Raw genomic sequence first — 24,238 nt, forward strand, 5'->3', positions numbered from 1 at the left:
ACAGGCCCTTCGGCCCTCAATGTTGTACCGATCTTTTATCCTATTTTAAGATCAGACTAACCTACATACCCTTGATTGTACTAACTTCCATGTGCCTATCCAAGAGTCGCTTAAATGTCCCTAATGCTTCTGACTCAACCACTGCTGGCAGTGCATTCCAAGCACCTACCACTTTGTGTAAAGAAACTACCTCTAACATCTGCCCTAAAGCTTCTGCTAGTTACCTTAAAATTATGCCCCCTCATGATAGACATTTCCGCCTTGGGAAAATGTCTCTGGCTATCCACTCGATCTATGCCCCTCAACATCTTGTCCACCTCCTCAGTGGTTCTGTGACTCCATTTGCCACTTATTACTGTAGATGGCTACAGTGTTGTTGCAGGAACAGGTACAGACCTTTTCTCCCCTGAGCCTCTCCCAACATGAATTATGGCAGATCTGTATCTTAATTACATTTCCCTCTTTTGGATCTGTAACCTTTGATAGGCTTACCTCATAAAAAATCTATGAATATTAGCTTGGAAACTTTTAATTTATTCCCAGCCGCAACATCATTTTATGGGAGAGCATTCCAGATTTCCATCGCCCTTATTGTGTGAAAAAGTGTTTCCTGACATCCTGTGTGAACAACCTGGCTCTCTTATGGCCCCTTATTTTGAACTCTCCAAACTATAGGAAATTGTTTCACCCATGGCTATCCTTGACTAATCTTAATCACCTTGATTAGATTGTACTTAATCTTCTGTACTCCAGGAAATACACACCTGGGACTGGATTTTCATTACTGGGGTGGCTAAACTGAAACACAAATTTCCTGACTCAGCTACTTTATCAATCACCCTGCCCTCAAGTGGAGAAGTCACAGATGGTTACACATCGCTCAACACGTTCACAACTCCATAGACACCAAAGAAATTCACGTCCATGTGTAAATAGACTTGGACACATTCAAGATTGGGCTGGTAGTTGGAACTTAACGGAGTCTGTGAGGAGGGATAGGCACTAAATAGGGCAAAGATGCAGTCAGTCTGATGGGTTGAAGTGTGTCCATTTTAATGCAAGAAGTATCTGGAGTAAGGATGGCACTCAGAGCATGGATCAATACTTGTAACTATGATGTTGTGGTTATTATGGAGACTTGGATATCACGGGGCAGGAATGGTTGTTGGATGTTCCAAGATTTAGATGTTTCAAAAGGAATGGCGGTGGTGAGGGGTAGGTAAAAGAAGCAGAGGAGTGGCAGAGATAGTAGCAAAGCTGCAGAAAGGGAGATTGTCGAGGAGGGTTTATCTACAGAGTCAATATGGGTAGAAGTCAGAAACAGGAAAGGAGCACTCACTTTATTGGGAGTTTTCTACAGACCCCCCAAACAGCAACAGAGACATGGAGGAACAGATTGGGAGGCAGATTTTGGAAATGTGCAGAAGTTAGAGTTCTTGTCATGAGTGACTTTAACTTTCCTAATATTGACTGGAACCTACTTAGTTCAAGTAGTTTGGATGGAGCAGTTTTTGCTAGGTGTGTCCAGGAAGGGTTCCTGATGCAATATTTAGACTAGTGGGGAGGCCGTATTGGATTTGGTGCTTGCCGTGAGCCATCCCAGGTGTCAGAAATCTCGGTGGGATAGCATTTTGGTGATCGTAATCACAACTCCCTGACCTTTACTATACTTATGGAGAGGAATAGAAGCAGGCAGTATAGGAAAGTATTTAATTGGGGGACAGGGAATTACAATGCTATTACACAAGAACTGGGACATCCTAAATTGGGAACAAATGTTCTCAGCGAAATGCACAACAGAAATGTGGAGGTTGTTTTGGAAGTACCTGCTGATAGTACTGGCTAGGTTTATCCCACTGAGGAAGGCATGGGAGGTTGAAAAAACCTTGGATGACAAGGGATGTGGAACATCTAGTCAAGCAGAAGAAGGAAGCTTATTGAAAGTTGAGGAGGCAAGGATCAGGCACGTTTATTAGAGGGTTACAAGGTAGCCAGGAAGGAACTGAAGAACAGACTTAGGAGAGCTGGAAGGGGGCATGAGAAAGCTTCAATGGGTAGGAACATTTTACACTTGTGTGAGGATGGCCAGAGTGAGAGTAGGGCCGATCAGGGATAGTGGAGAGAACTTGTGCCTGCAGTCAGAGGAAGTAGGGGAGGTCCCTAACGAATACTTTGCTTCAGTATTCACTACTGAAAGGGACATTGACATTTCTGAGAAAGGCGTGAAATAGATTGATATGCTCGAACAGGTTGATGTTAGGAAGGAGGATGTGCTGAAAAATCTGATAAAAGTAAGGATAGATAAATCTCGGGCCAGACTGATTATACCCAAGGTTACCACAGGAAGCGATGGAAGAGATTGCTCCGCCTTCAACGATAATCTTTGCGTCCTCACCATCCACTGGAGTAGTACCCGATGATTGGAGGGGGGGAAAAGTGATTCCCTTGTTTAAGAACAGGAATTGGGATAACCCTAGGAATTATAGACCAGTTAGTCTTACGTCTATTGTGGGCAAAGTATTGGAGAGGATTCTGAGAGACAGGATTTATGATTACTTGGAAAAGCATAGCTTGATTAGAGATAGTATGGCTTTGTGAGGGGCAGGTCATGCCTCGCAAACCTTACTGAAGTCTTTGAGGATGTAGAGCTGGAAATGTGTTGCTGGAAAAGCGCAGCAGGTGAGGCAGCATCCAGGGAACAGGAGAATCGACGTTTCGGGCATAAGCCCTTCTTCAGGCATGAGCCAGGAAGAACTGTTTGTTTAGTTTATGGATCCTTCTGTGGATGAAGAACAGTCGAGGTCCTTTGCAGGTCTGTGAGAGTGTTGTCCTGAGCTGGGGTAGGTCGAGTTGCAGGGAATGTAGGTAGCGGCGCATGGCTGCAAGCGTGGAGCGGAGGATCCGGAGGGAGGTCTGTTGCTGGAGGCTTCGGATTTGTTGTAGGTACTGGTTGTCCTGGTTGGGTCCAAGTTTTGTTGGTCGGAACGTAGTCCGGAGTCCGTGCGGGATAAGTCGGTTCCGTAGGCAGGTGCTGAGGAAGGAGATGTGGCTGTGGTAGCGAGTCTGTTTAAGAATGTGGCTGAAGAGCTTCTGTGCAGAGGAGATGACCTGGGGGGTGCAGTGAGAGAGGGACTCACTGAAATCTTTGTAGAGGGAGGAAGAGAGCTTCTTCAAGGAAGGCATCCTTGTAAGAGGATTCGCAGTAGCTTCTTCAAGGAAGGCATCCTTGTAAGAGGATTCGCAGTAGAATCTTTGAGGATGTAACAAAACACATTGAAGGTAGAGCAGTGGATGTGGTGTATATGGATTTTAGCAAGGTGTTTGATAGGGTTCTCCATGGTAGGCTCATTCAGAAAGTAAGGAGGAATGGGATACAGGGAAATCTGACTGTCTGGATACATAATTGGCTGACCCACAGAAGACAGGATAGTGGTAGATGGAATGTTCTCAGCCTGGAGCTTGGACACCAGTGGTGTTCCAAAGGGATCTGTTCTGGGACCTCTGCTCTTTGTGATTTTTATAAATGACTTGGATGTGGAAGTGGAAAGGTGGGTTAGTAAGTTTGCCAGTGACATGAAGGTTAGATAGTGTAGAGGGCTGTTGTAGGATGCAATGGGACATTAATAGGATGCAGAACTGGGCTGATAAGTAGCAGATGGATTCTACCTGGAAAAGTGTGAAGTGATTCACTTTGGAAGGTCAGATTTGAATGCAGAATACAGGGTTAAAGGCAGGATTCTTGGCAGTGTGGTGGAATAGAGGGATCTTGTTGTCCATGTCCATAGAGCTCTCAAAGTTACCAGCCAAGTTGATAGGGTTGTTAAGAAGGTGTATGGCATGTTGGCTTTCATTTGCGGGGAGATTGAGTTTAAGAGTGCAAGGTTAGACTGCAGCTGGATAGAGTCCTGGTTAGACTACACTTGGAATAGTGTGCTCAGTTCTGGTCACCTCATTAGAGGAAGGATGTGGAAGCTTTAGAGAGGTTCAGAGGAGATTTACCAAGATGCTGCTGGGACTAGAGGGCATGTCTTATGTAGAAAGGTTGAGGGAGCTAGGGCTTTTCTCATTCGAGCAAAGAAGGTTGACAGGTGACTTGATAGAGGGAGACAAGATGATGAGAGGCGCGGATATAGTGGATAGATGTTGACGTTTTCCCAGGGCAGAAATGTCCATCACTGGGCAAAACTTTTTTTATTGGTTTTTTATCTTTTGTTGTATTTTGGCTATTATTTCTTTTTTTTAATATATATATTTTTTACATTTTTTAATATAACATTTTTTACAAAATTATGAAGTAATGCAAACAAATATAAACACTAATATACAATTAAATATATATATTAAAAAAAGAAATAATAGCCAAAATACAACAAAAGATAAAAAAGGAGAAAAAAAACTTGGCTTACTACTACTCTATCCTACAAACAACCAAAGCATAAAATAAGATATCTTACATTACTAATAAGAAGTAAAGTAATAATTAAATAAGTAATCAAAGTGGATTAACATCAAATCATAATAAAACCCATATTTATACGGGATTCCTCCAGTCAGACAAAAGCCCTTGACAATATGGCTGAAATATCTGTCTATATAGTTCAGAAAGGGCTGCCATATTTTATAGAATAATTCAATTTTTTGGTGCACCATATTTGTGAGGAAGTCAAGGGGGATATTTTCCATGATTAAACTGTGCCAATTCGAAAGTCCTGGAGGGCCCTCAGCTACTCAATTCATTAAGATATTTTTCCTTGCACGAAAAGAGAGAATGGAGAATAATTTCCTCCCGTCCACATCCAGGGAGGGCAAATTTGAAAAGCCCAGGAAAAGATACACTGGATCCAATCCAATCTCCGTTCCCAAGATTTCTGTCAGAGCATTCGCTACTCTGCCCCAATATTTGCAGATCTTGTGACATGTCCATAAGCAATGCGTGAGAGTGCCCACTTCTATTTTAGATTTAAGACACATTGGGGATGTTCCTACCCTAAATTTTGCCAGTTGTTCTGGTGCTATATGAGCCCTGTGAAGTATCTTTAATTGAATAGCTTGAGTTCTATTACAATTAGAGATCTTTCTGGCATTTTCCCAGATGTCCTCCCACATTTCTGAAGGGATTTCTAACCCCAATTCCTGGTTCCATATTTTAAACAGCTGTTCCATGTCTTTCGATACCTCATTATGTAATGAGTGCTAAAGAGTACTGACCGAGGGTGGACACATTGGCCATAGTACTCTTCTCTCCCTATCCGATTTGTAGGGACTGTCTAATAATGTCTTCTGTATATAATCTTGAAAATACCAGAAAAGGTCTCCACTAGGCAGTCCAAACCTCTGGTGCAGCCGCTCAAAAGACATCACAACCTCCCCATCAAACAGGTCCGCTAAGCAAGAGACACCTCTGGACTTCCAGGTTTTAAATGTAGCATCTGTCTGCCCTGGCTGAAAACCCCATGGGGGGCATAATTTTAAGGTAATTGGAGGAGGGTTTAGGGGACATGTCAGAGGTAGGTTATTTACTCAGAGAGGTGGGTGCGTGGAATGCACTGCCAGCAATGATAGTAGAGTCAGATACATTAGGGATATTTAAGCGACTCTAGGATAGACACGTGGAAATTACTACAATGAAGGGTATAAAGTAGGATAAAAGTCCGGTGTAACATCGAGGGCTGAAAGACCTGCATTGTGCTGTACTGCTCTGTGTTCTATGTTCTATTAGTTCCACAAGAAAGAACCTAAACTTCACCCCTTGACATTAAGTGGCAATACTATTGCTGAATCCCCACCTGTCAACATGTTGGGGATTACTACTGAACAGGAACTCAATTGGGCCAGCCACATAAATGCTGTAGTTACAAGAGAAGGTGAGAGACAGTTCTGCAAGGAGTAACTCACCTCCGGTGTCCTCATTGCCTGTCCACAATCTACAAGACATGAGTCCATAGCATGAGGAATATACTCCAATTGCCTGGGTGGGTACAACTCCAACAACAACACAAAAATCTCAGCACCATCCAGCACAAAGTACCTCATCTACTTAATTAAACCTTCAAACCCTCCACCACCAGAGCATAGCAGTAGCAGTTGTGAACAATCAACAACGTGCACTGTTTTGCTTCACCAATGCTGGTTTGACACCATATTTCAAATCTTCAACCTCGACCACATTGAAGGACAAGGGCAGCAGATTCATGGGAACACTGCCAGCTAGAAACACCCTTCCAAGCTCTTGTCCATCCTGACTTGGAAACATTTCACTGTTCCTTCGGTTGCTGCGGGGTCACAATCCTGGGACGGTACCCCCACCACACCACAGCAGGAATACAAGACTTACTGCTTCTGGCTGAAGAATAATTTGCCAGAGCTGCACAAATCTCAGGAAAGTTTTATTTTTATTCTAGCACACTGGGTGCTGCCCACCATTATTAAATACATCTGCAGTCAGTCCTGCTCTGTGGGAATCTGGCTGCAAGTTCTCTGGAACATACCCTAATAATGTAACCCTTTTCACCTCTGTGGCATTCAGGTGGTTCTGCACTGCACCCCGAAGGCCAGTAACTCTTTCCTGAGGTGCACTGACTCAAATCTGAATGCAGTGCAGAGTAACAAGAGCTTTGTAAGCAGAAACCTAATGTTGCATTGGCAGTTCAGATTTCCATTTTGTTTCTGTCTATTTTGAGTCTCTTACAAAGGCCACCTGTTCGTCACCGTCGGCTTTCTACCCTGGTTTCTTGGTCATGTGCACGGTCCCTTGTACTTGTGACCTGAGGAACGAAGACAATGCCTTATCTTTCTGCACAGCAACCAACTTGACAATTTAAAAACAGAAGCAGTGGCAATTTCTGATATGTCTTTAAGTTACGGAACTGTGTGTTCACGTTAACTCTGCGACCTGCCAACGATAGGAATTGCATCCGGGACTGAGAAACCCCTTTACAAATTCAGCAGTTAACAGCTACATTAAACCCAGTAGCAAAAGCAATTGGCAGGTCTCTCTGAAGAGAGGCGATAGGAATTCACATGATATAAATGAGAATATTAAATGTCCCTGTATGTTCATAATACACCTCTTTAAAATAAAGTATAAACAAACACAATTACTTATTTATGAAGTTCTGACAGTTATTAAAATCAGAAAACATTCTGGATGACAAAGAAATAGGATTTTTATTCCCACTTGTGAGGCCAAGAGAAGCCTATTGTGGAAATACAAATCCCGTGTCAGTGCCCTTCCATTATAAATCTTTAAATTATTTATGCATTGCTTGGACAATATCACGACCAGAAAATATCAAATATTGAAAGGAGAGGCCACTGCACTTCTATGAAGAATGTTTGGTGACACAGATACACTAGCGGTACTTATTTTGAGTAGTGAATTGTTTCAGAATAAATGGTTTCCTGTTATTATTAGTGAAGGACCTTCAGACAGTGAAACTAGCATCACAAGCAAAAAAGTAAATTGTTGGAGAAACTCAGCCGGTCTTGGCAGCAGCTATGGAGAGAAAGCAGAGACAGTGTTTCAGATCCAGTGACTCTAAGGGTTGTTTACATCTACTCTAGATATATCTTTTGTTTATTTACTTGTCCTGCTAGGATCTTATTTGCCTTGTATCAACCACCAACTGTGTCACCATTCTTTCCTGTTTTGCAAGCTATTATGGACTCTCCCTTTTGATTCCTCAACATCCCCCTTCCCGTAGTTTGTTGAAAAAAACATTTCTAATACTCCGAGCTCTGACAAATAGCCATCAACCTGAAACGATAGTTCTGCTTGTCTCTTTCCACAGGTGCTGCCAGCTCTGTTGAATCTCACCATTATCTTCTCAATGAATGCCAGGCAGTAAATCCTGACTTTGCCAGTGACACTCATGTCCCATGAATAAACTTTGTTTCAAAACAAAAGTGTTCTTTCCACAGTACTGTACTCCTGACAGATTTCTATTAAGCTTGGTTATTATGGGTTCTGGTACAAAAGTAGGTCACTGGAGTTAAGATTCATGATAATTTACCATGATCTTGTGAAATAGTGGAACAGTCATTGAGGGACATCCAGGCCCATTCCTTTTACCCAGACATATCAAATCTTTAATTTTAAATGATTACCCAACAAAAACATTGAGACTTGGAGTTCTGATATCTCCATATTACAACTACTCTAAATATTCATGTGATTATGTAACAGATGCTGTGTAAATCAGAAACATAATTATATGTTTTTGGAGATAAGTCTCTTGATTAAACTTAAAATATAAGCCATAGCTTTTAATTTAACCTCGGGAGATAGTGAGGAAAGAGATTGATCTGAGACGGGTACAGCTGAGAACAGAAGTGAGTCAAACAGTCAGGGCAGGCAGGGACAAGGTAGGACTAATAAATTAAACTGCATTTATTTCAATGCAAGAGGCCTAACAGGGAAGGCAGATGAACTCAGGGCATGGTTAGGAACATGGGACTGGGATATCATAGCAATTACGGAAACATGGCTCAGGGATGGGGCAGGACTGGCAGCTTAATGTTCCAGATACAAATGCTACAGGAACGATAGAAAGGGAGGCAAGAGAGGAGGGGGAGTGTCATTTTTGATAAGGGATAGCATTACAGCTGTGCTGAGGGGAGGATATTCCCGGAAATACATCCAGGGAAGTTATTTGCGTGGAACTGAGAAGTAAGAAAGGGATGATCACCTTATTGGGATTGTATTATAGACCCCCCAATAGTCAGAGGGAAATTGAGAAACAAACTTGCAATGAGATCTCAGCTATCTGTAAGAATAATAGGTTAGTTATGGTAGGGAATTTTAACTTTCCAAACATCGACTGGGACTGCCATAGTGCCAAAGGTTTAGATGGAGAGGAATTTCTTAAATGTGTACAAGACAATTTTCTGATTCAGTATGTGTATGTACCTACGAGAGAAAGTGCAAAACTTGACCTACTCTTGGGAAATAAGGCAGGGCAGGTGACTGAGGTGTCAGTGGGGGAGCACTTTGGGGCCAGCGACCATAATTCTATTCGTTTTAAAATAGTGATGGAAAAGGATAGACCAGATCTAAAAGTTGAAGTTCTAAATTGGAGAAAGGCCAATTTTGACGGTATTAGACAAGAACTTTCGAAAGCTGATTGGAGGCAGATGTTCGCAGGTAAAGGGATGGCTGGAAAATGCGATAACAAGAATCCAGAGAAAGTATATTCCTGTCAGGGTGAAAGTGAAGGCTGGTAGCTATAGGGAATGCTGGATGACTAAAGAAATTGAGGGTTTGGTTAAGAAAAAGAAGGAAGGAAGCATATGTCAGGTATAGACAGGATAGATCGAGTGAATCCTTAGAAGAGTACAAAGAAAGTAGGAGTATACTTAAGAGGGAAATCAGGAGGGCAAAACGGGTACATGAGATAGCTTTGGCAAATAGAATTAAAGAGAATCCAAAGGGGTTTTACAAATATATTAAGGACAAAAGGGTAACTAGGGAGAGAATAGGGCCCCTCAAAGATCAGCAAGGTGGCCTTTGCGTGGAGCCACAGAAAATGGGGGAGATACTTAATGAATATTTTGCATCAGTATTTACTGTGGAAAAGGATATGGAAAATGTAGACTGTAGGGAAATAGATGGTGACATCTTGCAAAATGTCCAGATTACAGAGGAGGAAGTGCTGGATGTCTTGAAACGGTTAAAGGTGGATAAATCCCCAGGACCTAATCAGGTTTCCCAAGAACTCTGTGGGAAGCTAGAGAAGTGGTTGCTGGGCTTCTTACTGAGATATTTGTGAGGTGCCGGAAGACTGGAGGTTAGCAAATGTGGTGCCACTGTTTAAAAAGGGCGATAAAGACAAGCCAGGGAACTATAGACCAGTGAGCCTGACCTCGGTGGTGGGCAAGTTGTTGGAGGGAGTCCTGAGGGACAGGATGTACATATGTTTGGAAAGGCAAGGACCAATTCGGGATAGTCAAAATAGCTTTGTGCATGGGAAATCATGTCTCACAAACTTGATTGAGTTTTTTGAAGAAGTAACAAAGAAGATTGATCAGGGCAGAGCAGTAGATGTGATCTATGTGGACTTCAGTAAGGCGTTCGACAAGGTTCCCCATGGGAGACTGATTAGCAAGATTAGATCTCATGGAATACAGGGAGAACGAGCCATTTGGATACAGAACTGGCTCAAAAGTTGAAGACAGAGGGTGGTGATGGAGGGTTGTTTTTCAGACTGGAAGCCTGTGACCAGTGGAGTGCCACAAGGATCGGTGCTGGGCCCTCTACTTATTGTCATTTACATAAATGATTTGAATACGAGCATAAGAGGTACAGTTCGTAAGTTTGCAAATGACACCAAAATTAGAGGTGTAGTGGACAGCGAAGAGGGTTACCTCAGACTACAACAGGATCTGGACCAGATGGGCCAATGTGCTGAGAAGTGGCAGATGGAGTTTAATTCAGATAAATGCGAGATGCTGTATTTTGGGAAAGCAAATCTTAGCAGGATTATACACTTAATGGTAAGGTCCTAGGGAGTGTTGCTGAACAAAGAAACCTTGGAGTGCAGGTTCATAGCTCCTTGAAAGTGGAGTCGCAGGTAGATAGGATAGTGAAGAAGGCGTTTGGTATGCTTTCCTTTATGCTTTCCTTCTGTATTGAGTACAGAAGTTGGGAGGTCATGTTGTGGCTGTACAGGACATTGGTTCGGCCACTGTTGGAATATTGCGTACAATTCTGGTCTCCTTCCTATTGGAAAGATGTTGTGAAACTTGAAAGGGTTCAGAAAAGATTTACAAGAATGTTGCCAGGGTTGGAGGATTTGAGCAATAGGGAGAGGCTGAACAGGCTGGGGCTGTTTTCCCTGGAGCGTCGGAGGCTGAGGGGTGACCTGATAGAGGTTTACAAAATCATGAGGGCATGGATAGGATAAATAGACAAAGTCTTTTCCCTGGGTTCGGGGAGTCCATAACTAGAGGGCATAGGTTTAGGGTGAGAGGGGAAAGATATAAAAGATACGTAAGGGCAACTTTTTCACTCAGAGGGTGGTACGTGTATGGAATGAGCTCCCAGAGGGTGTAGTGGAGGATGGTGCAATTGCAACATTTAAGAGGCATTTGGATGGGTATATGAATAGGAAGGGTTTGGAGGGATATGGGCCGGGTGCTGGCATGTGGGACTAGATTGGGTTGGGATATCTGGTCAGCATGGATGGGTTGGACCGAAGGGTCTGTTTCCATGCTGTACATCTCTATGACTCTATAAATTTTTTTATTTTTATTTTTGCAAAGTCCATTACACTTGAACATGCCATTCGTCTTTTAATTTTTTTGACTTTCTTTTCTTCTTTCTTCAAGGTGGCCACAAGTGGCTTGGAATTTACTTCTCCAGCTGCCTGGTGCCTACGTGCACCTAACAACTGTCACTTTGAGTTCTGTGAATGTACTAATGTCAATGAATTGCAAGAGGGGTGGGGGAGGGATCAGTTTAAGAGAAATCAAAAAGCAACGAGGGGACAGAGGTGCAGGGTAGTGAAGAGACGAACAACAATCAAGAGTCATATGGATGTACAGCATGAAAACAGACCCTTCAGTCCATTTTGTCCATGCTGACCAGATATCCTAAATTAATTTAGTTTCATTTGCCAGCATTTGCCCCATATCCCTCTAAACCCATCCAGCTGCCCTTTAGATGTTGTAGTTGTACATACAAGCGCCACTCTCTGTATGAAAAAGTTGCCCCTCAGGTCCCTTTTAAATCTGTCCCCTCTCACCTTAAACTTATGGTCTTTAATTTTAGTCTCACCTATACCTGGGGGAAAAACCTTGGCTGTTCACCCTATTCATGCCCTACATGGTTTTCTAAACCTCTCGAGAGGAAGAAGTAGAAAATATAATAAGTGAGCATCCGAAATTAAAACCAGAATAAGCAATCATGATAAAGTGTCAAAGCTTATGGTTCTGCATCTGAATGCCCACAGTATTTGTAAAAAAGATGGTTGAGTTGCTTGGTAAATGGAAATAAATGATTAAGACTGTTCCCTCCATTCATAGAATTCCTGTGGCAATCCTGGAATTTCATATCAACGTTTTGAATTTGCATCCTCTTACTATGAATTAGAAGGTTAGAATCCCTACAGTGTGGAAACAGCCCTTCGGCCCATACTCTGAAGAGTATCTCACCCAGACCCATTCCACTATTACTCTACATTTACCCCTGATGGATGCATTGAACCTACACATCCCTGAACATTATGGGCAACTTAGCATGGCCAATTCACCTAAACTGCACATCTTTGGATTGTGGGAGGAAACCGGAGCACCCAGAGGAAACCCGAGCAGTCATGAGGAGAATGTGCAAACTCCACACAGACAGTTGCCTGAGACTGGCATCGAACCCGGGTCCCTAGTGCTGTGAAGCAGCAGTGCTAACCACTGAGCCACCCTGCTGCACCAAATTACTCTACTCATTTCTTAGTTGGAAGCAATGACCTAGTGGTATTATCGCTGGACTGTTAATCCAGAGACCCAGGTCATGTTCTGGGGATCTGGGTTCAAATTCCGCCATGGCAGGTGGTGGAATTTGAATTCAATACATACCTGGAATTAAGAGTCTAATGATGTCCATAATTCCATTGTCGAATCTCGGAAAAACCCATCTCGCTCACTAATGTCCTTTAGGGAAGGAAACTACCGTCCTTACCCGGTCTGGCCTCCATGTGACTCCAGACCACAACAATGTGGTTGACTCTTAACTTTGGGATGGGCAATAAATGCTGGCCTAACAAGTGATACCCTCATCCCATATATGATTTAAAAAATGCAGTCTCCTAAGTTTCCTTTCTCTTTTATTCAATTGTTTGTTTGTTGGATCCAAATGATGGTGCCTTAACACATCCCTGGAATCCTCCTTTCTTAGAGCGTGCCTCTAGCACCTTGTTTGTACAACTTGACTTGGCAATGAGGACTACAGCTTGACCCCCCCCCCCCCCCCCCCCCCCCCCCAAACGCTCGTCAACTTCAACAGCACTTCAAAAATCCATTGACTCCACCATTTAGAAAGACAGGGCAGCTGCCTCCTTGAAGCACTGTCAACTCTAATTCTCCTCCACATTGTACACTTGTACACTATTGTGACTTGGGCCTGTGCCACCATTTTTCTTCATTATTGGGTCAAAATCCTGGAATCCCCACCCAACAGCAGAGTGGAGTCTCCTTCAGTGCCTGGCCTCCAACAGTTCAAGAGGAAGGCCCGTTATTATCATCTTTAAGTCAGCTGAATGTCTCTTTTTTCTTTTGTCCTGATTTCCAAAGGCTGGTCTACGTTTCTGGTAGTTTTCAGGTAACGGGGATAGGTGATAAACACTAGCCTATGATGCACGTGTTCCCAGAATGAATTAAAAAACTTCAGATGGTGAAATCCTGTCTGAATATCGGATTAGGATGTTTTCAAAAAACAAAATTATGACAGTATCATTCATGCATTTACTAGGTACATATCACTTTCAAAGAGCATAAATGGAAATTCTAACAGGTACCAAAAGATGCATCATGTGCATTCCAGTTGCAAAACAAATATAGTAGTGCCAAAAGCTAACCGGTGGATAGGGGTGTGCAGCTGTTCCATGTGCCATTCCATTATTGTTGTAGAATCTTAAAATGATTGAGAACAGAGAGGCAATTCAGCCCATTGGGGTTGGACTGGTACTTTGAAAAAGCCCACCTGTTTAACCTCAGTCGCGGTGTTTTGCTCAAAGCTCTGTAAACCAGAACACAACAAAAAGATGTTTTCCATTCAGGTCCTCAGCCTTTGACCTATTCAGTTTAATCATTGCTGTTCTGAACCTCAAATCCATTTTCCTGCTTTGCTTCCAAATCCCTTAATGCTCTCACCTATCAAACATCAGTCCAAGTTTTGAAAATTGTAATGATTCAGTCTCAGCATCATTTTCTTCCAGACTTTCATTTCACTTTTTTTGCCAAATAGCAGTTTCCAGCATTCCACTTGAACAGCCTAGTTCAAATTTTAAAGTTATGTCGTCTTGTTCTGAGTTGCACACCCCAGGGGCAAATTGTTTATCACTTCACACAGAGGATGGTTAGAGTATGGAACTAGTTACTACACAGAATGGTTGAGGGAAATGACATAGACGCAGTTAGGGGAACCTGGATGAGCTGCTGGGTCAAAAAGGAACGAAGGGTATGCTTATGTAGTTAGATGATGTGAGGTGATAGAGGTTCATATATACGTAACCAGCTTAGCCAAATGCCCCATTACTATGTTGTTAATTTGAGAGAATTCTGTGTACTCTGCCAAATCACTTAATTCCTTTTAACCAGATCACTTTTTAAACTTTGTACTGACGTCATGATAGATACCAATAGCTGGAGTGGTGGGTGCAACACAAATGTTCAGTGAAGGATTTGTTATGTGCCAACTCTAAAACTTGACACCATTTCTACATTTTCTTTTAACAACTGCATACCCAGATGAGGCAAATTGCACCCCGTCAGATATTTTACTTTCCACTAAATTCTTCCTGCCAGGTTAGTCACTGAGATCCAGTGCATATCTTTTGAGATATTTGTGTGTTTTCTTTGAGTCTATTTTGAGTGTTGTGAACTTCAACCTTCTTACTTGTCTGCCAAGGAATTTTGTTGAATCAACTGTCTCTAATGGCAAAATTTGAAGAACTCTAACTCTGTAGAGGAATATCTGGAAGGAATCAAAAAATGTAAAGACCTGAGAAACAATGTGAAATGAATTGTTGAATTGTTCACAATGTTTTTGTCGTTATAAATAAGGCTCCACTTGCTGACACCAGGGAGCATGTGCAATGTCTATGATACCGCTTACAAGTATAGTCACAAATAGGTACAAAAATCTAAAAAAATATATTTTAATGAAAATGTATATGGTGAGGGGGAGGGGGAGGTCACAGAAATAAGCTGTAAAATGAGAGGGGAGATTTAAAAATTGACTGAAAGTTATACATATGTGCAGCCGAAAATAGTTGGTGCTTTGGTTCAAGAAAAATAATGAGTATTGTAATGAATCAGTATATTATGGTATTTTACAGTGGTCGTGTAAATCAAAGAAGCATTTTTCTTTTAATATTCAATAAACATCATCTTATTGTGTTTGAGTGTGCCATGTATTTGGTGTCAGCAAATAGATTATTTTTCAAAGATGATTAGAATCCCTACATCGTAGAAGCAGGCCATTTGAACCCACACCAACCCTCTGAAGAGCATCCCAACCAGACGCTCCCCTCATCCATCTCTGTAACCCTGCATTTCCCATGGCTAACCCACATAGCCTGCTCATCGCTAGACACTATAGGCAATTTAGCCACGGCCATGCCACCTAACCTGGACATCTTTGGACTGTGGGAGCAAACCAGAGCACCCAGAGGAAACCCACACAGACTGTCATCCGAGGGTGGAATCGAACCCAGGTGCGTGGCATTTTGAGGCAACCACTGAGCCACCATGTGACAATGAATCTATGGTCCATAACGTTTGAGAGTTTTGATACAAGATCCTGAGAGCTGAATTTCACCAGCCTCTTAGCAAGGGAGTGGGAGGTGAGGAAAAGGTGGTGCGAGAACGTGTTGGGTGGTGTGCACAGCACATTCCCTCTGCAATGCCATTTTGTCAAGGGGTGATGGTAGCCAAGCCACCCAGTTACAGCCCAGTTGAGCTCCTTGAGTGGCCAACTAAGGATCTACCCCAGCCTCCACTTTCATTTTGCAATGCCCAAGGGAGTGGGGGATTTAAGTATGAGTGGGGGGGCACGTAACGGCTACCTCTGTGGCAATGGCACCATCTGACCTGAGGATCCCATTTCCGCTCCAGATTTCTGGGCCTGGCATCCATGGGTGCAATACCCCTGTGTTCCAGGGTACCCTGTCATCGATATGCCCTGTCCTGTCAATGAAACTCCAAAAATGGCCAGCGCTGGCAGTGGTGCTGCTGAATTGACAGCTCTCTGAGTTGATGGGACAGCAGGTCTTCGGCTGGCATCAGGACCATGCTTCCTGAGCCATGTCACTGGCCAAAGCAGGTTAGGCTTCTGCTGTTAGGCCTAGACGGTGGGACCTCAGCCTCAGTCATGATAACGCGCCCAATGAGTCGACTATTTGAGCACTTCTTGTTCACTCTGTTCTGTTTCACTGCTGTAAAAAGATGTCTTTTTAAAAAAAGGCCAGGAATCTCACCCTGGCCAAAAGAATTTGTATTTCTGTAGTGCCATTTATGATTTCAGGATACCCTGAAGTCTTTTTAAAAATTATATAATAGGCAAGAGAAGCTGATGGCCTACTTAAACAAATGAAAGAACCTGTATTTCTAATTGCACTTTTTGCAATGTCAGGACATCCCAAAATGTTTTACAGGAAGCAAAGAACTTGGGCGGCGCGGTGGCTCAGTGATTAGCACTGTTGCCTCACAGCGTCAGGGACTAGGGTTCAATTCCCTCCTCCGGCAACTGTCTGTGTGGAGTTTGCACATTCTCCCCATGTCTGCGTAAGCTTCATCCGGGTGATCTGGTTTCCTCCCACAATCCAAATATGTGCAGGTCAGGTGAATTGGCCATGCTAAATTGCCTGTAGTGTGAGGTGCATCATTCAGGAGGAATGGGTCTGGATGGGTTACTTGGCAGAGGGTCGGTGTGGACTGGTTGGGCCGACGGGCCTGTTTCCATACTGTAGGAAATCTAACCTAATCTAAAAAAAACTCCTCGAATTCTTGTCTCCATTGTAATGTAGTTAATTCAGCAGCCAATTTGTGTAAGACAGCCATGGGATAATTGCTAACGAATCAAAATTTTAGTAAGGTTGATCGAGGGATAAGTGTTGTCCGGGACAATAGGAGAGCTTCTCTGGTGGTCTTTGAAATAACAACATGGAGTCTTTTGCATGTGAGTGGAAGGTGGGACCTCTGTTCCATTTCTAAAAGGAAAAATGATCACTTCTGACAGCAAGATTTTTCATCAGTGCTGAGCTGGGTGTCAGCCTAGATATTGTAATCAAATATATGCTACAGATCTTGCAGCCAGACTCTCTAACTCATAAGTGGGGTAATTGGAGGGCAATTAAGTACCTGAAGAGGAGCTGTTCTCAGGCGGGCGTACAGAGACAGTCCCCCAATATTTGTTGGGTAGAGAATGGTTTAAGAGATAGGAAAACCAGGAAGCAATAAAGGAAAATGTACTTTTAAAAGACATTAGAATGCACTGATTTATTTGAAAACACTTTTTAAACTATACTTGTTTTTCCAAATCTGTGGCAATAGATTCTGAAGAGAGTTCCCAGTCAGGCCACGAGACCCCAGGCAGCGAATCTGCATTACAGGGGAACACAGAACATGAGGATGTGGAGAACTCAGATGGCAAGACAAAGAAAGAGAAAAAGAAGAAAGAGAAGAAAAAGAAGGTGAAAACAAAAGGAAAGAATAAAGATAAAGAGAAGAAGACGGAGAATGATAACCAAGAAAAGAAAGCCAAGAAGAAAGGCTTCGGAGCAATGCTCAGGTATTTAACAGAATTTATCCTGGATGTCAGGATCCACTTCTTCACACAAATTAAATTTGGAAGCCTGTCGTCCGAAAGGCATTGAGGCTGAGAGCCAAATGAGTGTCTTAAAATTGAGTTGTATATGATTTTGTTCATCAAGGGTTATGGAACTGAGGCCATGCAGGTGGAGTTGAGACCCTACCAGAAGTTTTCAGCTGGTTTGATGTTCAAGTGCACTCAACACATTCAGTAATATCATAGGGTTTTTAAACTTGATGTCATTTGATAGCCAGTTGTGTCAGGTGATCACTATTGGGTTACTTGGGATGTGAAGTGGTTGCTAAATGATCACTTTTGAGTGCAAAAGATCATAAACATATGATGCCCCTGATAGACATTGACATTAAATCGAGCTGGCAGGATATGTAGGAACTTATTGAATAAGGGGACATTGGCATAAGGGACTGAATGGTCTATTCTTGTAGAATCATAGAATCGCCCAACTGACTGTTGAATGTCTTTACAAACTCACCTAGATTTTCTGCCATTTTAACTGGGGTCAGAACCCTTTGTGTTTTCTTTTAGATCTTGGGTGTTGGAGGCCCAAGGTTCGATCGTTATCCTGTGCAAAGCTACTTTCAACCTGCTGCTCGTGAATACATTGTGTTTTGCCTTTAGAATTGCAACTAGAAAGGGAGAAATTAATGAGTTCTCATTTAACAAAAGCTTGCTTTTATACAGCACGTTTAATGTGGTCCCTAAATGTATGAAAATAAGAATTGGTACTGAGCCACTTAAATACTTACTACAATTTGGTCAAAAAACTCTTTTAAAAAATGCAGGCATTGAGCAGCATTTTTCTATAAAATATCCTGTGAGGATACTTTGGTGTGATGCACGTGAAGACACAACATCCAGTGTTGCAATGTGAGAAATTGACATGTAGACAACTTGGAAAATAGATGCAGGCGTAGACCGTTCAGCCCTTTGAGCCCGCACCACCATTCAGTATTACTGCAGCTGATCTTGCAATCTCAGTATCCCACTCCCACCTTTTCTCGATACCACTCGATCCATTTAGTTGCAGGGGTCACTTACAATTCTCTCTTGACTATGTCTAATGAACTGCCCCCACAGCTCTCTGTGGTAGAAAATTCCACAGGTTCACAACTCTGAGTGAAGAAGTTCTTCCTCATCTCAGTTCTGAATAGCTTACCCCTTATCCTTAGACTGTGAAGATGCACGATAGCCAGAATTAGAACAATGTGAAGATCTTTGAAAGTTGTGGGGCTGGACAAGTCATTATAAGGAATTTACTTAGCCTTTTTTTTCCTGGTTATCTTTCTCTTTCTTTTCATTATCTTCATTCTTTCCCCTTGTTTTCACCTTGTTGGTCTTCCCTTTCTTTCTTTCTTCACCTTGCCATCTGGGTTCTATGCATCCTCTTGTTCTGTGTTCCACTATAATACAGATTCTCTGCCTGGGGTCTCATGGCCTGACTAGGAATTCTCTTAAGAATCTATTGCAACAGATTTGGGGAAAAGAGTTTTAAAATGCATTATTGCATTCCAATTTCTTTTAAAAGTACATTTTCATGTAGTGCTTCCTGGTCTTCCTATCACTTATACCATTCTCTACCCAACGAGTATTGAGGGGAGGTCTCTGTACAACATCCATTCGTCTGTAAATAGCTCCTCATAGGATAGTTAATTATCCTCTAGTTACCACGTTTGAGTTAGAGAATCTGGGTGCAAGATGTGCAGTGGATATTTGAGTGCAACATCTCGGCTGACACTCAGCTCAGCACTAAGGAAAGGCCGTGCTGTCAGATCATCTTTCATTTTAGAGATGGAACCGAGGTCTCACCTTCCCTCTCAAGTGCAAAAGAACCTATGCTGCTATTTCAAAGAACATCAGGGAAGCTCTCCTAATGTCCTAGCCAACATTTGTGCAACAAGGACGAGAATTTTACATTAAAAACACTTTTTTGAACAGAGAACAGATGTTAGTCAGGGAACATAGAGGTGATGATATGGAATGCAGGCAGTAGGATTTTGGACAGTGCGTAGATTCCTGTTTTATTAACCAATGGCCATTTTTTGGAAATTGGGGAAAGAGCTTGCTTGTGACATCCCCTGTTATGAACCTTGATATATGAGAGCCACTGTACTTGACTGCGGTGTTTGGAGCCTGATAAACTTTAACTTAAATCACCACCTTCAGGGAATAAGGGGAGAAATAAACGATTGGGGAAGTAATGTGAGAATTGAGACAAGTTTTTAAAAAAGTTTGCTTATTTGAATTCTAGGGAATGACCAAGCACTCTGCATTTGAGGCATGGAAGTGCCAATTTTAATCTTTATTTGCCTTTTTTCAGTCTTCACAAGTCTAGATTTCTCAATTGTGCCACCAGATCTCATAATGGGAAATGGAAACATTATTCACTGCACAGGATCATGACCCACCTAGAATAAATCCCAATCTTTAACAGCCAGAATTTAATTTCAGGTGCAATTTATTTTGTTGCTGTTGCTTATTTTGCACATGCAGAGGGATTAATTTTTTACCTAGCCCCTTTTCAGGTAATGCATACCGGAATTACAAGTGGTAATTCTCCAGGAATTCTCCTCTACCCTTTTTACCTTGAAGGTTGAGGAAATGGTCAAGTATCCCAAGAATATAGTATCAGAGTATGAAGTCATAAGCATTGCTTCTTGCTGCACTCAAAACCTTGGTTTTACAAAGGAAGTATCACGGGGAGTTATGACACATGCTGCACACATTTCAGTTGCAACACAGGATCTGTAAACAAAACAAACTAATCTTAGAAAATGTGGCAGCGATTTATACTCAATAATTTGCCACAAACAGCAGTGTAATAATAGCCTGATGATTTTTTTTATTAATTGCTAATGGTTAAGGGATAAATATTGGTCAGGACAAAATCTTCTCTGTGCTTCTGTGAAATTTCTACAATAAAATATTTTCCATACACTTGAGAAAACAGAATTAGTTAATGTTCTATCCAAAAGTCAGTATTTTTTGCAGTATAGCACTCCCTCAGTACCATGCTCTGTGTAGTCAGTCTGAATGTGTTATGTTGGTTATAAGGCAGGTTCAACATTTTGTGATTGTGTAAAGTGCTATACAAATGCAAGTCTTCATTTATTTTGCTCTCTGCCTCACGTGGGTGATGCGCATATATTGTGTTATGGCATGGTGAGATGCACTGATGTTCAGTTCTGACTTTCTTTGGGCATGCCCACAGGTAGAAGAGTAATTAGTATATCTTGTTGAAGGTTGTTGAAGTTAAGTTTGAACTTTCAGTGGAACAAGCTACATAAGGTTACCTAGATATAGTTGGCTAAAATGAGTGTTATTGTCGTATATGAATTCCAACTCTCCAAATCTTCAAAAGTGTGTATCCTTGTCTTAAGCTCGAGGTGCACTGTTAGTTACATAACCGGGTAAACCCAAACCCAGCCATGCTTTCGTAATTGGGTAGGATCGGATGCATATGCCCAAGTCGCACAGGCTGTTAAATTTAGTCGCTGTCTAATGAGTTTGAAATAGAAATCTGTTACAATTGAAACAATAAAAATGCATGGCTTTTGTCCCAGTGGGATATGGAGAAATAGGAGTGTGAAGGAGCAGAGCTTCATGGGCAATCTGCAGCCAACATATGTCCTCCAACTTCATTGGCAGTACTCTCCCTGTATCTCCTTCCACCCTAGGGTTTGGTGATCTTCTGTCCTGTAAATTGGGACATGTTTGCACATTATGTTTCTCACACACACGCTTTGTTGTTGTCTCTCTTTCTCTCTTTAGGGTGTATGCACATTCTATAGGCCACTTCAAACTGATGCTGGAAGCCTAGTGATGGGAGATAAGGAAATAGCAGGAGAACTTAATAAGTACTTTGCGTCAGTCTTCACAGTGGAAGACATGAGTAATATCCCAACAATTAAAGGGAGTCAGGGGGCTGAGTTGAGTATGGTTGCCATTACAAAAGAGAAAGTGCTAGAAAAGCTAAAAGGTCTTAAAATTGATAAATCTCCTGGCCCTGATGGGTTACATCCTAGAGTTCTGAGGGAGGTGGCTGAGGAAATAGCGGAGGCGTTGGTTGAGATCTTTCAAAAGTCACTGGAGTCAGGGAAAGTCCCGGATGATTGGAAGATCGCTGTTGTAACCCCCTTATTCAAGAAAGGATCAAGGCAAAAGATGGAAAATTATAGGCCAATTAGCCTAACCTCGGTTGTTGGTAAAATTCTAGAATCCATCATTAAGGATGAGGTTTCTAAATTCTTGGAAGAGCAGGGTCGGATTAGAACAAGTCAACATGGATTTAGTAAGGGGAGGTCGTGCCTGACAAACCTGTTGTGAGATCTTTGAAGAGGTGACAAGTAGGTTAGACCGGGGAAACCCAGTGGATGTGGTCTACCTAGACTTCCAAAAGGCCTTTGATAAGGTGCCACACGGGAGGCTGCTGAGCAAGGTGAGGGCCCATGGTGTTCGAGGTGAGCTACTTGTATGGATTGAGGATTGGCTGTCTGACAGAAGGCAGAGAGTTGGGATAAAAGGTTCTTTTTCGGAATGGCAGCCGTTGACAAGCGGTGTCCCGCAGGGTTCAGTGTTGGAGCCGCAGCTGTTCACATTATATATTAATGATCTGGATGAAGGGACTGGGGGCATTCTAGCGAAGTTTGCCGATGATACAAAGTTAGGTGGACAGGCAGGTAGTACTGAGGAAGTGGGGAGGCTGCAGAAGGATCTAGACAGTTTGGAGGAGTGGTCCAGGAAATAGTTGATGGAATTCAATGTGAGCAAATGCGAGGTCTTGCACTTTGGGAAAAAGAATAGAAGCATGGATTACTTTCTAAACGGTGAGAAAATTCGTAAAGCCAAAGTACAGAGGGATCTGGGAGTGCTAGTTGAGGATTCTCTAAAGGTAAACATGCAGGTTGAGTCTGTGATTAAGAAAGTGAATGCAATGTTGTCAATTATCTCAAGAGGGTTAGAATATAAAAGCACTGTTGTGCTACTGAGACTTTATAAAGCTCTGGTTAGGCCCCATTTGGAGTACTGTGTCCAGTTTTGGTCCCCACACCTCAAGAAGGACATACTGGCACTGGAGCGTGTCCAGCGGAGATTCACACGGATCCCTGGAATGGTAGGTCTAACATATGAGAAACGGCTGAGGATCCTGGGATTGTATTCATTGGAGTTTAGAAGATTAAGGGGAGATCTAATAGAAACTTACAAGATAATACATGGCTTGGAGAGGGTGGACGCTAGGAAATTGTTTCCGTTAGGCGAGGAGACTAGGACCCGTGGACACAGCCTTAGAATTAGAGGGGGTAAATTCAGAACAGAAATGCGGAGACATTTCTTCAGCCAGAGAGTGGTGGGCCTGTGGAATTCATTGCCACAGAGTGCAGTGGAGGCTGGGACACTAAATGTCTTCAAGGCAGAAATTGATAAATTCTTGATGTCACAAGGAATTAAGGGCTACGGGGAGAATGCAGGTAAGTGGAGTTGAAATGCCCATCGCCATGATTGAATGGCGGAGTGGACTCAATGGGCCGAAAGGCCTTACTTCCGCTCCTATGTCTTACGGTCTTATAGCTCTGTCTTGCACACTTTATCTAGATCTCTTTATCTCTTTCATTCACATGCTTGTTGTCTCTAACTCCACTGTGTTTTCATTCTCACCCACCACCTGAATTATACCTGAAGTGTTTTTATTATGTTCAGTTCTGAAATTTCTGTTAAGATTGTCCAACTTCATATCAGGTGGGTTCAAATTGCCCTCTTTCCTACTTCTGCTCACGATTTGACTTGAAATGGAAACCGAGGCTGTCTTGAAGACTGTAGCTAATACAGGGTGATTTTTGTTTTTTGACAGAAGGAGTTTATGTATAATGTGCATATTACTCCTGGCCTGAGAATACTTGATACTAATGGCATTGGTCCAATAATAAATTAGTTCTGGATACGATGCAGGTTTTGAAAATTATTCCAATAGGATATGGCTGTCATTGGCAAAGCCGACATTTGTTTCCCATCCTGAATTGCTCACGAGCTGAGCAATTTAGGTTCTTGCAGTCTCCTTCCTGAAGAGCCAACCATATTGCTGTGGTTTTGAGTCGTGTGTAGCTCAGAATGAGTTGGGATCTCCCCGAAAGATTTATTAGGTCAGGTCCCTGTTGTACACGCCGTCTGCTTTGCCTGTCTATGTGAATTTTTGGAAGGGTACAAAATGGGAATCTGACCCCTCGTTTTAGTCCGGTTAGGTTGACACTGGGGTTTCCATGCCTCAAGTGGAAAGTGCTCTGTTTTACTTAGCCACCTTTCATAATCTTTGGAAACTCCTCTATACCTGCACAATCTCTACACTCTTCCAATTATGGCCTCTTGTGAATCCACAGCTGTGTCTTAAGTGGACTGGGCATCAAACTCAGGACGACTTCTCCAAATCTAAATCCACTCAACCTCACTTTCTCCTCTTCCTTGACACTCCTTAAAAACATAGCCTTTGTTAACTTGTCTTAATATCTCTGGACATATTTGGTGCCTGATTGTATTCCGTAAGGTGCTGTAGAGTCTCTCACTTTAAAAGTGCTTTGCAAATGCAAGCTGTTACAATGAGCACAAAAAGATTTGATTTTTTTTAAACATAACTGGAATGATTCATTCACGAGTTACATTGCGAATGAGCTGTTTAAGTAAAACAGCATACTGAAATAATAATAACTT

At 42.3% G+C, this 24,238-nt stretch overlaps 1 protein-coding gene across 2 annotated transcripts in view; it reads left to right on the forward strand.

Moving 5' to 3' along the window:
* LOC122551426 (partitioning defective 3 homolog B-like) overlaps positions 1 to 24,238 on the forward strand; it is a 1,013,066-nt gene that overhangs the window by 643,032 nt on the left and 345,796 nt on the right. For both annotated transcript variants that reach the window (XM_043693310.2, XM_043693308.2), the window contains exon 18: positions 17,263 to 17,500. In XM_043693310.2, coding sequence (XP_043549245.2) covers positions 17,263 to 17,500 — 238 coding nt within the window. The remainder of the gene's footprint in view (positions 1 to 17,262; positions 17,501 to 24,238) is intronic.

This window comes from Chiloscyllium plagiosum, unplaced genomic scaffold (assembly GCF_037043375.1).
Source record: "Chiloscyllium plagiosum isolate Xiang-an unplaced genomic scaffold, Cpla_swu_hap1 HiC_scaffold_7, whole genome shotgun sequence".
In the NCBI taxonomy this organism is placed as follows: Eukaryota; Metazoa; Chordata; class Chondrichthyes; order Orectolobiformes; family Hemiscylliidae; genus Chiloscyllium; species Chiloscyllium plagiosum.